The sequence below is a fragment of the Panulirus ornatus genome, chromosome 21 (assembly GCF_036320965.1).
Source record: "Panulirus ornatus isolate Po-2019 chromosome 21, ASM3632096v1, whole genome shotgun sequence".
NCBI lineage: Eukaryota > Metazoa > Arthropoda > Malacostraca > Decapoda > Palinuridae > Panulirus > Panulirus ornatus.
The window spans coordinates 7,898,238-7,912,780 of NC_092244.1; the positions used below are offsets into that span (position 1 = coordinate 7,898,238).

The following is a 14,543-nucleotide window of genomic DNA, read 5'->3' on the forward strand; positions in this document are numbered from 1 at the left end:
GGAGCCGCCCTGGGCTACGGGTGTAGAGTGCACGGGACCACCGCCTGCCCCATGGTGGGCGTCCACCCACCGCTAGTGTTGTGGGCAGCAGTGAGAGTGTGACAGCATGGGCAAGCTGCTGGGAGATTGATACTGATGGGCGGGGTGGTAATGCCCGTGCGGGCGCCCACAGCGCTGGTGGGCGGCCTGCTTGTGCTTGGGCTAGCCGTGGGCGTGGGTGGGCAAGATGATAGTGGTGCGGGCGTGGAGTGTAGCTGTGCCGGGAGCGTGGCCGCTGCGGTCATAGTGACGCTGCTGGTGACCCTGGCCGTGGTGGGCCTCGCCCTCTGCCTCTACCGTCGCTGCCGCTCCTCTCCTGCTACAGGTCAGTGTCTCTCCTATATTAAACTTCACCCCTGCTGGTGTTCCCCTGTCATTCATACCTTCCTGGGGCTCACCTCTCCTTAGTTGTCTCTGCCCCTCAGACTCTCGCGGTCATCCTGTCTTTGGCTGTCCCGCCCCATTCGTCCCTCCTAGCTCCTGTGGTTCTCGTGTCTGCCGTGACGCCTCTGCTTCCCCTGGTTTTGTTGTCTTCCCTGGGTATTCAGTCCTGAAGCCTACTGATTTCTGTGGCTTTCCTAACTCTCCTGTTTCCTCTGGTTACGGTGCCTCTCGTGTTCTGTTTCTTTTAGCTCCTCTGCCTCTCTGTGGTTTCCCGCTCGTTCTTGCAGTCGTGGCTGATATGATTATAGTGTCCGTAGCTCTGCTGCTGCCACTTTAGCCACCTCCAACCATGTGCGGTTCTTCTGCATCATTCGACTTACATGCCTGGACGAGGTATTGTATGTCACTCCCACATTATCCCTCTGCCTCAAATGCCCTCCTTCTTGTTCTTCCTTTACTCATGGCTGCCCATTCTCATCTGCTTTTTTTTTTTTCGTTTGGTACGGCTCTCTTGTACATGGCTCCCCTTCCTCTGCCTCTCACCTGCCACTGCAGCATCGTCCTCCCTTGTGGTTCGTTCGTCTCATGATTCTTAACTCCGCTTGTTTCCTTTTCGTATCTTGGCTATCCTCCCATGTGGCCCTCCTGCCCTTGACTGGGCTGCCCTCGCTTATCTCCTCTGCCTTTGGAATCTCCAAAGACAATTATTTTTTGCCGCCTCCTGTGTCTCCATTCCCCCCCGCTAACTTTACTACCTATTGTCTCGACTGTCTCCAGCAACTTTACTGCCTCCAACGTCTCGACTGTCTCCAGTATCTCGACTGTGTCCGGTAACTTTATTGCCTTCAATATCTCCACATTTCTCCGGTAACTTTACTGCCTCTTATGTCTCGACAGTGTCCAGTAACTCTTCTTCCTCCTGTAACTACTGCACCTTGCGCTAGTGTTACCTCTGGTTAAGTGTCACCTTCATAAGCTGCACCCATCTGGTTAAGATACGTCTGCTGTCTCCACCTTTGCTGTAGGAGTATTGCTGTGTCCCAGTACACCTTGGATGTTTCCTGTCTGCGTTACAACTTACATGTGTAACTAACCCCCCACGTTATCTATGTACACTGAATAATGTGTATTAAAACACCCAAGTCTGTTTCAAGGAGTAGTACTTCCTCAGGTTTTGACGTTTGGGCTAAGTGCCATAGAGCCAGTGAGTGCGTTATTCCCTCCATTAAAATGCAAATTATGGTTGTCATGTCCGTAGAGTGTGTTATACACGTTATACTGTGATTCACACGTGGCGTGGCCATGCAACTTGTCCGTATGATCAGGTGGGTACCAAGTGCTTAGCGCCGTATGTATACCGAAGTGTATCCCGATGTTTTGTCTGAAATATGAATTATGTAATGGTTATTACTGTATCCTCGGAGTCGGCTGTGAACACATGATTACCTTACTACCTTGAATTAATTTTGTCGTCGTAATCGTTCGTATAAACACCACCATCCAACATTTCTCGAGATCTACCGTGATCTTTGTGGAGTCGCAAAGAAACATTGACTTTTAGAACACTGTATTGACCTCGAGTTTTGAAGCGATAAGATTACAGGCTGGAAGTAGGAATATTACAGCCAAGTGGTCTATGGTTACTTTCTTAAAGGGTTCCCCATCTGTGTCAGGAATTCTCTCATTCCCTCTTGTCTGTGTCAGTCGTGTGTGTCGTAACTGTCTTATGCGGGAGTTTCAGCTATACCAAACTCAGTTGCCTCTACCTTTCTGCATCCCGTATGCTATGGGAATGTAAAACGGTTTACCTTAGTATTGGGTTGCCTTTCTCTAGTCTACGCTTGGTGATGCTTACGTTGCACTGGCTGCTGTAGTTTGTGTTAGTGTTGTAGGGATAGTATTCGTATGGCAGGCCTGTGTCGTGGTGTTGTTGCCTCATGCGTAGGTTCAGGTGACAGGCGTATGTAGGTATGTTTGTAGGACCGTCGTATCGTGTACGCGGAGAGAGTTTTGTAGGGGTGCTGTCTCCTGACTTGGAGCTTTTGTGTCACTGCTGTATCTTCTGCTTGGGACTTTGTTCTGTAGGCTACATTTTTTTCTCCCGGTAACGTTGCTGTAATTCTGCTGTAGCCTGCTTGGTAACGTGTCTAGACCTGTAATGGTGGTTTCTGTATCCTGATCGCCTTAGTGCATCATCTGTGACTTTGTTAGCCTAAAGGGATGTGTATGCAAGCCTGGTAATGAGTGTACACTTTGCCCTTTAGTGTATCTGAGATTAAGTGCGTAGTGTAGTGTGCGAAGTTACATATACGTGTACGTATCGCACAGAGGAAGAGTTCTACGCTCGTGTATGGGCCCGGGGCCACCATCTCTCCTCTGCACTTGCCATAAGTACGTTTTTAAGTATTTCGTAGTAGCCTTTACATTGGCGCCTCCTCGCTTTTACCACGTGCCGGTGCGTGTGTGCCACGTAGGCGTGTGTGTGGGTGTCCCCTTCCCAGCCGGACATGGCTCCGATATGGTGTTTCCGTTGACCTTTGAAGGAACGTGGAACATTTGGCCGCCGGGGAGGGGTCAGGAGGAGGGAGGGGGAGAGACCCCGCCCTAAACCTGCCTTGATTATCATACCTCAGTCCTTACCCTGGTCTTGGCTCCTGACTGGTGGGGAGCAGGAGGGAGTGTTGGTTCCTTGTTTATATGGTGTGCTGGGGGTGGCCATCATGATGGTGCTGGGGTGGCCATCATGATGGTGCTGGAGTGGCCATCATGATGGTGCTGGGGTGGCCATCATGGTGGTGCTGGGGTGGCCATCATGGTGGTGCTAAAGTGGCCATCATGATGGTGCTGGGGTGGCCATCATGATGGTGCTGGGCTGGCCATCATGATGGTGCTGGGGTGGCCGTCATGATGGTGCTGGGGTGGCCATCATGATGGTGCTGGGGTGGCCTTCATGATGGTGCTGGAGTGGCCATCATGATGCTCATACTGAGGGTGGCCATCATGATGGTGCTGGGGTGGCCATGCTCGGGAAATCATCCCAGGAGGACGGAAGGAGGAGAAGCAGGTGTGGCGCGATGCCAATAGGGTCTGGGTCTGTACTAGTGCGGGCAGGGGCAGAGTTATAGTGGAGGCTGAGGGAGGGCTGCTCCTTGCTGCTGCCTCCACACTGGCTCCTACGCTTACACCTGCCCCGGGTGAGGTGGAGGTGTGTGGGGGGATAAGGAAAGTGGTGGCGTAGCGGTATACTGGCACGCCCGTGGCGGTTTAGTGGCGTGCTGGCACTGGTGTAGTAGTAGGGCAGTGGTGGCATTATTGGTGTATTGGTATGGCTGTGGTGGTTTTTTGTACTGGTATTTCTGGTTCCTCCAGCGGCAGCGATGGCGCTCACGATCATACCGAAGCCCCTGTGGTCATAGTGATCTTCATGATGGCAATTTCTTTTTTTTTTGTGTGGTGACAACGATGGTGTTGGTGTCACTGGTGGTGATGATGTCAGTGTTGACAGTAATGGTGTTTCTCTTGGTAACGTGGCAGTAGGAGGTGGTGGTGGTCGATGACACGTCCAGGCCTCCTCCTTGTACCTGTCACATTCGCCATTCCCTCTGCCACACTGATCATCACCCCACCTCCCCACAATACCCGCCTCGTCCACAACCTCTGATTCCCCTCTCCCTGCGGATCGACGTGACACAGTGACGAGTGATTTATCTCTCGATGATGACGCTTGTTCGTATTCGCGTTTACGTTCATGCTACTCTTCCACCACCGGCCCAGGCATCACCCTAGTCCTCAGGGGCAGCCAAGAGAACAGCATCATCCGCATACAAGTAACTGTGGTAGCTTGTGCAGTCTGGCCGCCTGTGGTGGGACGCTGGTGTACATGACATCCGGACCAATTCTTATCTCACGGTATATATCTGTTTATCTATCTATCTATCTATACATACATACATATATGCATACACACACACACACACACACACACACACACACACACACACACACTCATATATATATATATATATATATATATATATATATATATATATATATATATATATATATATGTATATATATATATATATATATATATATGAGCGGCGGTGACATTACGCTCTCTTGAGGAACCCCGTCATTTATTTGAGACCACTCACGGTTGCCACCATTAACACTCACGGAAGCACTATCTCCATTATCTCATTTAGCATGTTAAGTTTCGTGCTGTCAGCCCCTAACTTCTCAACTTAAACCTTCCCCAACTCATTTTTTCCATGCATGTTACCAGATCTAAATCATCAATATATATATATATATATATATATATATATATATATATATATATATATATATATATATATATATATATATATATATATATATATTACTATCAGTAATCGACTCACGTAGTCATTGTGTGGGTAGTAGTGATGGGTCGAGTGTGAGGGTAACATCACATGTTGTGGTGGTTGTAGTGTTGGGTCGAGTGTGAGGGTAACATCACATGTTGTGGTGGTTGTAGTGTTGGGTCGAGTGTGAGGGGAACATCACATGTTGTGGTGGTTGTAGTGTTGGGTCGAGTGTGAGGGGAACATCACATGCTGTGGTGGTTGTAGTGTTGGGTCGAGTGTGAGGGGAACATCACATGCTGTGGTGGTTGTAGTGTTGGGTCGAGTGTGAGGGGAACATCACATGCTGTGGTAGTGGGAGTTGTGTTTATCATATGATTAACTGTGGCGAGAGTGACTGTAGAGCAGGCAACCTTTCGCCTGTGACAGAACATCTTCCCTTTCGGTAACACTCTCTGCTACTGCTACTACGGTTGTTACCTGACTTCTGTTACTGCTGTGATTGTGACTACCAGTACTGCCTAACTACTGTTACTGCTGTGAATGTGACTACCATGACGACTGTTGCTTCTTCCACCGTTACTGTGACTACATCTACTTCACTTGCTCGTACTGTTAGAACTACGTTTGGTTTTAAGTTTCTACCTCTCTCAGTGGCTAGTCTACTCTACACCCCATGCTCATCCTGTGAGCGGTAGCGCCCAATTTTGACAGAGGTCACAAAGAAGTCTCTGTCAGACCCCAGTGGCCAGATGATTGTGACACAGAATGTCACAAAGTTGGTTCATTTACATAAACTTCCAGTTTTCCCAAATGGTAAAGCCATCTCTCATTTACCAAATGCAAAAAGTGGACAGCATCAGAGTGTCAGGTATCTCATCATTAAGATTCAGGCGCTGCTGTGCCATTTCTTGTTCGGTGTGTTTGTCTTTATCCTTCAAGAGATTCAGTGTTTTTTTTTTTTCAAGATCTGAGACGTGTTGTTCTCGAGTGTGTTCATATCTGTGGCTACACACCTTCCAGGTCATATGATTATCATCCCTAAGTAGTCTTAAGTCGCCTGTAGTATCTGTGGTGCTGGAGTGACAACACCTCGTAGTCTCGTGATCTTGCTACTCTCTCTTTCCATACACATGTTGTACTTGACACATTTTATCGTGATGGAAAACGGATCGCCCTTGCGCCTGTTTGTACCCGTCTCTTTTCTTCAGATATTATATCTAGGTTCTTCCATGATTTACAGTTTTTATGCCTCTGAATGGCCAGTCTAGCATTGTGTTCACCAGTCTCTCTTCATCCTGTCCAAGTTTGGCTGAAGACTGTAGCTCGATCATGCTCTTGGGAAAAAGAACACCTTTGGTAGTGTCAGGTGTTGGTGTGGGATACACCTGTTGTAGTGTAAGGTGTAGGTGTGGGATACATCTGTAATAGTCCCAGGTGCAAGTGTGGGAGATGCACCTGTGGTAGTGCCGGGTGTAGGTATGAAAGATACACGTGTATTGACGCCAGGTGTAGGTGTGGGAGATACACCTGTAGCGACGCCAGGTGTAAGTGTGGGATACGCCGGTACTAACAGTGACGCCTGGTGTAAGTGTGGGATACGCCGAGACTGGTGTGGTGAACCTGCTCATCGTCCACTCTCCCTGTAGCTTACTACCTCAGTGGGTCGGGTCAGGTGCCCCGGAGCCCCCGACCTGTACCCAGCTGTCCAGGTACCATACTGATGGTGGTGGTGGTGGTCGCCTTCTGACGGAGTCTCTCTTGCACAACACAATGACGTTCCTACTACTTGGCACATACTATGCCTACCATCGACCTTACTCTCGCTCCTGAAATGGCATTAATGCTTCTGTCTCACCTCTTTGGTGAATGCATGTGTGTAGTTATCTGGTTGCAATTACTTATCTGTACTGTTCGGGGAGCGAGTTTTACGCTCGTGGGGTCCCACATCTCTTGAACTTTCTCTTCTGTCGTACAGTTTCGTAAACTTCTTTATGCTGTCTTCACTCACCACATCCTCTTTCAGTCTATGAAATACTTCTTTACATCATATTCTTAAACAAGTTTCTTGCTTGAACACATGTTATGTTGTCTGGTTGTTCTATCCATACATCTTTTGAAGAACTGTTCGCCGCCTGAGTCATGTCTAATTTAAAAGCATAAAAGTTTTGATCAGGTCACCCCCACTCTTCTCTTTTGATTCTGGTGCCATCTTTGTTACCATCCTCTGTACATGAAAAGAGCTATAATCTCTTTCTTTGCAAGTTTTCACACTCCCATCCTCAATACTTTACATTTGCTCGGGTTGAATTTCATCAGCCATGTAGTGCCACTCCAACCTTGGAATCTGTTTAGGTTCCATTGTAAGTTGTTAAAATCTTTCTCGTTTTTTCTCTTCTTTCATGACCTTTGCATCATCAGCAAACATGTTCAGGTTGGAGTTAACATCTTCTGGCGAGTCGCTCACGGGAATCAAGGAGAATAATGGTTTCAGAACAGAACCTTGCGATACACCACTGGTGATCTCCACTTCACTTGAGAAGACCCGTCTGTCATGTGTCATTTGTTCCCTTCCAGTAAGACATTCTTCTGTTCACGGCAGGAGCTTTGTCCCTTATGCTTGCCCGATGATGATCCAATTTTTTCATCAGCTTTTCTTACGGGACGGTGTCAAATGCTTTCTGGCAATCCAGGTACATTGGCAGTCCGCTCAGCCTTCCCTTTTTTTCTAAGACTTAGCTCTCTCTCTCGTGGCAATTTAAGTTCGTTACGCATGACCCCCTTTCCCTAAAGCCATTTTGTCATCACGTACTTAATCCCTCCACTACACAGAGTCATTCCCATTGCTTTCGCATTATCTTTTCCACAGCCTTACAGACCACACTCGTCAGGGGGACTGGTCAGTAGCTCAGCGCCAGTCCACAGTCTCCTGTCTTATGCATGGGCATGATGTTTGTGTGTGTGTGTGTGTGTGTGTGTGTGTGTGTGTGTCAGTGGATGATGGTCTGTTTGTATAGTATGTGATGGTATGCTTGTGTAGTGAGTAATGGTGTGGTTGTGCCAATGAGTTAGTGAGTGATGGCTTGTTAGTGTACGTGGGTGATGGTGTGGTTGTGACTAGTGAGTGAGTGTGTGGAGTGTGTCAGTGGGTAATGGTGTAGTTGTGCGTGGTGGGTCGGGTGTGTGGGAGGGGAGGGTGTTAGCAAGCAGGCCACGCTAGCCTCAGCCCACGTAGTGTCATCGTATTCCTCTCACTCTCAGAATCACGACACTTGATCCTCAGAGAATTGCAGCTGCATTACCGTATGCTCTTCGCACACGTGAGTTCCATTGTAAGGTCTCCAGTGGGGACGCGGCCCCCTGGTCTAGTGAGGCGTCGACAGAGCACGTGCAAGCCGCTGCAGAGATCACATGTGGCTTCCACCTCTGTGCTTGCCGCCTACGTTGTCAGGTGTCTGGTGTAGCTGCAGCTGGTTTTCTTCGTTGCATGTGGTTAAGATGGCCTCTTAAGCGGAGAGAGAGAGAGAGAGAGAGGCGCTGAGGATCCGTGTGAGCGACGGAGCGGGCGACGACGCGGGCCTCTCCGTCCGCGGCTGTGAGGAGGTTAGGGTCCGTCCTCCGTGGAGACGACGTATATGGCGGAGGGGAAGGTGGTGGCCTTCTTGGACCCCGCTGCCTACCACGGGTTGTGTTGACATTACCGGCCTCTCCCCATAACCTGCGCTGCACCGGTGATGCCCCCGGCAGTCCTCCCACCGCCACGCTGAGCCACCTACCACGTCACTAAAAGCCTGTCTCCTGTAGCAGTGGGTTGCCTTTCACTTGAGCTCAGGGTAGTGTAGTCCAAACATGAGATATAGATAAAGTATCTTTTCGTTAGTTTCTTTTTCTTTCGGGCCATGGAGCTCTTGGTTGTTGAGGATCGTAAAACTGCTTAACGCTAATTCTCTTCTGTTTTGCCAACTCGGGTAGTAGTCTGTAAAACTGAGCGATTTCAGAAAAAAAATGTTGAATCTCTCTCTCTCTCTCTCTCTCTCTCTCTCTCTCTCTCTCTCTCTCTCTCTCTCTCTCTCTCTCTCTCTTCGTGGGAAGTAGCAAGCTGCCACAACATGTTGCTCTCGGCCAGTGTGTGTGTGTGTGTGTGTGTGTGTGTGTGTGTGTGTGTGTGATGGCTTTTCGTAACACGGACTGTGAGTCGCTGTCAAAATGATTTTACGTTAACTGAGGAATGATTTTACGTTAACTGAGGAATGATTTTACGTTAACTGAGGAATGATTTTACGTTAACTGAGGAATGATTTTACGTTAACTGAGGAATGATTTTACGTTAACTGAGGAATGATTTTACGTTAACTGAGGAATGATTTTACGTTAACTGAGGAATGATTTTACGTTAACTGAGGAATGATTTTACGTTAACTGAGGAATGATTTTACGTTAACTGAGGAATGATTTTACGTTAACTGAGGAATGATTTTACGTTAACTGAGGAATGATTTTACGTTAACTGAGGAATGATTTTACGTTAACTGAGGAATGATTTTACGTTAACTGAGGAATGATTTTACGTTAACTGAGGAATGATTTTACGTTAACTGAGGAATGATTTTACGTTAACTGAGGAATGATTTTACGTTAACTGAGGAATGATTTTACGTTAACTGAGGAATGATTTTACGTTAACTGAGGAATGATTTTACGTTAACTGAGGAATGATTTTACGTTAACTGAGGAATGATTTTACGTTAACTGAGGAATGATTTTACGTTAACTGAGGAATGATTTTACGTTAACTGAGGAATGATTTTACGTTAACTGAGGAATGATTTTACGTTAACTGAGGAATGATTTTACGTTAACTGAGGAATGATTTTACGTTAACTGAGGAATGATTTTACGTTAACTGAGGAATGATTTTACGTTAACTGAGGAATGATTTTACGTTAACTGAGGAATGATTTTACGTTCACTGGGTGAGGTTAGGTTAAGACTTGGGGGGGTAATTGGTCTCCTTGGTTAGTCGCTGTCTGTATGGTGGATATTGTTGAGGAAATGCGGTGGACGTGATTGAGGGAGGTGTGTCTTGGTCTGAAGAAATGCTAGAAATGGTGAGTGGATTTCAGTGTGTATGGGAGAGGGGGTGGGAGGGAGGAGGAGTGGGAGAGAAGAGGACGCTGAAAGAGACTGTAAACAAAGATAATGGTTGGTGGTAAACTGAGAGGCGGGAAGTAAGAGCGTGAGACGGAGACACACTTGGAGGAGATCCGAGACGGTTCGAGATTTTAAGATAGACGTAGGAGGAGTTGTTTCTTTCTTTACCGAAGATGACAAGATGGTTGCTGAGGACCTGCTGGTGAATGGTAGGTCGGTGACTGGCGCCGTGGGGAAAAGTTATGACAGTTGTGAATGCACCCGTGCAAGTTGTAACTGGAAGAAGCAGTGGTGGACTATGATCCTAGAGAGTGGAATATGTACATATACTGACGGAATCATACCATTTTAAGCAGTGAAGATTTATTAGATATACAGACGAAAGTCTCGGGGGATGTAGAGACAAAAATGGTATAAGAATAAAGGATGGAATTTATAAATGTGTTTAGCGTATGGAGGAGGTGAATGTAAAATAAGTAGGATGAGGATGTGAGTTGGAGGTAGGGAAAGAGAGTGGGAGGTTATGTGGTTGAGAGGGCACAGTGTAGGCGAACAAATAAATCTTTAACTACATGGATGTGCAGAAGGTGTCGTGGATTTGCAGTGCCTGACAGCGGGACGCGGCCCAATGGATATAAACAGGTGGACAAATAAGGTGTGAACCTTCTTATTTGCTTACCTTTTACCTTGCCCAAGTGCCTGACCTTTAACACAGTGTGTGCACAGTCAAGAAGGAAAGTTCAAGCTGCGGGAATATTATCAGGCCTTGATGACCACAGTGCGTACAGTTACTTGTGGAGATGGAATCGGTAATAAGGGGATTTACAAACTGGACTCCATCTGGATCCTATTGCTTGATTCCATCCTTTCCCTGGAGTGATGTAGATGGTATAGTGAATGTTTATCACAGCCATGTAATGTGGAGTCCAATAGGTAGATGAGCATGAGCGAATGTAGACAGCATTGGACAGGTTCGTTCGAAGGAGATTTCACTGGATAAGTTGAAATGCAAAAAAAACTGAAGTTGAACTGGGGCAAGTATGTGTGTGTGTGTGTTGTGTGTGTGTGTGTGTGAGTGTGTGTGTGTGTGTGTGTGTTGTGTGTGTGTGTGTTGTGTGTGTGTGTGTCACACCCCTTGGTCTGCCAGTAAGAGGACTGAGAAGGGAATCACCACCACCATCGCACCGCCAACATGACTCCCCCTGGTAGCGTTCTAACCACTTGTTCATGTTGGTAGCAAGGTGGTGGTGACCCTCACTTGCGGCGCCTTCCTCCTGCAGGCGGGCCAAGGCCTGTGAGTTACTCAGCCTCGCCGAACATCCACATTCTCTCGCCCCTGTTTAAGTACACTTCTTGCATTTCAAGTCCCCGATCTCTGCAGCAGAACCGGATTTCGTGGACAAAGACATTCCGAATTTTATGTGAAAAGATCCAGCAGTTGGGGTACACATCTGACCTTTGACAAAGGAACTCACTTTTTCGGAAATACCGTTTTTGTATATTTCCAAACAAAAAAAAATAAATCCCGGATTCATGGGGGAAAAAATAAAGCCATTTACCTCACCACAGCGCCGGGGGCATAGTTATGTAAATTAAAGTAACCTAACTGGTGAAGGGTAAACAGTGGACGACACAGTGACATGTGGTCATTTTCAATGTAATATCGTTGTGAATTACCTTTTTTTCTTCGTTCCAGTCATGAAGCGGACTTTCGACCGAGTGAGATTAACCGAGCACATTTTCTTACTCTTGTAGAACAAACGCGCGAAAGGAAGATGAAAACACCGACCTCACTAAAACGGGATTTGTAGATCCTTATCTCTCATGTCTTTTTTTTTTTTTTTTTATTTTTTTTTTTTTTTATTTTTTTACAGCCATGTATGTGGAGTCCAATAGGTAGATGAGCATGAGCGAATGTAGACAGCATTGGACAGGTTCGTTCGAAGGAGATTTCACTGGATAAGTTGAAATGCAAAAAAAACTGAAGTTGAACTGGGGCAAGTATGTGTGTGTGTGTGTGAGTGTGTGTGTGTGTGTGTGTGTTGTGTGTGTGTGTGTGAGTGTGTGTGTGTGTGTTGTGTGTGTGTGTGTTTGTGTGTGCGTGTGTGCATGGCGGACGGGTGTGGTAGGAATGTGGTCCCGCGGAGGAGGTGGGTAGGCTGGTGTGGGGGATTGGGAGGGGAGATAGGAGGGACCTACACACACACACACACACACACACACACACACACACACACTCCAGTCGTCCTTCGAGGCGCTCTGTCAGGCTGGAATATGCCCTACGTCTTGCTCAGCAGGAGACTTGCCTCAAGCATTTTATTCACAGCTTTCCCCATCTCCATCGTCACCATTCTGGCCTTTCGCTATTCCCATCACTATCATCACCACTCAGGCCTGTCACCACCACCACCTCCACCACCATTCAGTTCGCGCATTATCACCACCACCACCGCCACCACAAATCACGTCTCACCTACCACCACCACCACCACCACCACCACCACCATCATTATATCACCTACCACCACTTCGGAGGCCTCTTCACCATCAACACCACCTCGTGTCTCGTCACCATCCAGGTCTCCCGTCTCCACCACCCAACCACGCACAGTGGAGGTTATTACGGGTCGTGTTGGAGTGGTGGTGGTCGTGATGGTGGTGACAGTCGTGTATGATCACGACTCGTTGTTGATGACGGCAACCGAACGAGCAAGTCACCGTAAGAAACAGTGTTAGTGGCGGACGAACACGCTACTCCGGAACCATGGAGGTAAAATGTCGGTGGGAGGCTGTGGTGATGATGTGACGCTGAGGAAGTTATGGTAATGGAGGAGGACTTTTGGCAGACGAGCGTAGTGGTGGGAGGCAGTGGTCTGTGAAGTTGGTAAAGGCAGAGTTTGAGGGTCGGAAGAAAACGCTGGCTATAGAATTGGACGGTTTAGTAAAGGATGCTTCGTCTTGAACTATCTACAGGAGAGAGAGAGAGAGAGAGGAGAGAGAGAGAGAGAGAGAAGAGAGAGAGAGAGAAGAGAGAGAGAGAGAGAGAGAGAGAGAGAGAGAGAGAGAGATTCTTAAATGGCCCTCTTTGTCTGTCCATTCAACGTCTTCGTAAATTAACCGTTCGTTTGTAACCTTCCATGAATATGGTTTGCCAGTGGGTAAGTTGGTCTGTGGCTCCCGGACGGTTCCATCTGTCGTCTCATGAAGCGTATGGAGATCACCTCCCTTGACTTCTGCGTGGTTGGGTTATACCCGCTTAGTTCCTCGCTGGGCGGCATCGGACAGAGGGGGAGAGTGATGAAGTGTTGAACAAACTCGACCAAGGCAACTCATGTTCTCCGCCAGTGGATCCACTCCTCCACCGTCTTGATTCCTCGTTGTATATAGTCAATTAATCCCCCTTACCGGCGTGAGTGTATTGGCATCACAACCCGTATCCTTTATTTTATGGTATCATTCAACACAAATATACCACTTTCTTTTCTCTGGACTTAGTACTAAATTGTGATAAGAAAACTAACAGATATGAAAAGTATGTTATCGGTATCTTTTAGTATCAGATTCTTCAGTGGTAGTATTCTAAATATGAATGGAAAATAAATGGACTCAGTTGAGAAGATTAAGTTTAGCGAGTGTAAGTGAGGAGTGTATAGAGAAAAGTATGATTATGCGGAAAGGTGGAAGTTGAGGTGAAATTGGAAAATAAGTTAAGTAGAGACTAGAAGCGTTAGAGGGTAGGTAGGCTACCATGATGGGACAAGACGGCACTCAGGAGGAACTGGGGAAGTAAGAGGTGTGAAAATGAGAGGCGCGAATTCCTGAAAGTCTGAAGGAAAAGGCTAATTTGTGTCCAGAGTATAGAGTTTGGAGGTAAGTGGGAGAAGACGAAGATCTTAACCAAAAGAAAACGCTTGGTTAGAACAACTTGGAGTAGAACAGAACACCGACAAGAACTTGAGACTAACAAGAACGGACGACCTTTTCAAGTAACAAGAGAAAATTACCTTTTTCAAAAAAGAAGTTATAAAGCACATGAAGCCTAGTGAAGGAACACTCTGAGAAGGAGACAAATTGTTCGAGTGGTTTGGAGTTCGTGTCGGTTGACCTTTTAAGATATGTTTCTGTTGCGGACAAGTTGCATTATTTCTGTAAGCGGAATGTGGCGAGAGGAAATGCAAGGGGGTTGCGAGGATGATGGAGTACCGGATGGAGAGTTTAATGATGACATAATGGTGGGAACAAACCAAGGCAGCAGTGCAATTGACGAATAGAAAGCAATGGATATATGCAGGCCAAGAGGAAAGGGGGATTTGGAGAAATGAATTCTCTTATTCAGAGACGCGGGATGTGGAAACCTTCGGAGGACTGACTGTAAGGTATCCTTGAGGCTTACGAAGTCAATTAGAAGTTTATAGAGTGCAAGTGAATGCCAGGGTGATCACGGTACAGTAAGAGAACTGGTTCAACGTTGGACTCGTACATTTCCAAGGCAGGAGCCTGACGCCCTCATTGCTATCCTTAATGTTTATGGCAAGAATAATGACAATATCATGTCCAGAGACGGTGGAAACTAGCGTTATCTCTGCTTCTATGGCTGATATGAGACTAATTTGATAACGGCGA

The 14,543-nt window shown here is 47.0% G+C and overlaps 1 protein-coding gene across 1 annotated transcript in view; it reads left to right on the forward strand.

Annotated features, from left to right (window-relative positions):
* The window catches only part of LOC139756342 (uncharacterized), a 169,513-nt gene continuing 154,970 nt past the window's right edge, over positions 1-14,543 (forward strand). The window contains 1 exon segment of the mRNA XM_071675700.1: positions 1-364. Coding sequence (XP_071531801.1) covers positions 136-364 — 229 coding nt within the window. The 5' untranslated portion in view covers positions 1-135.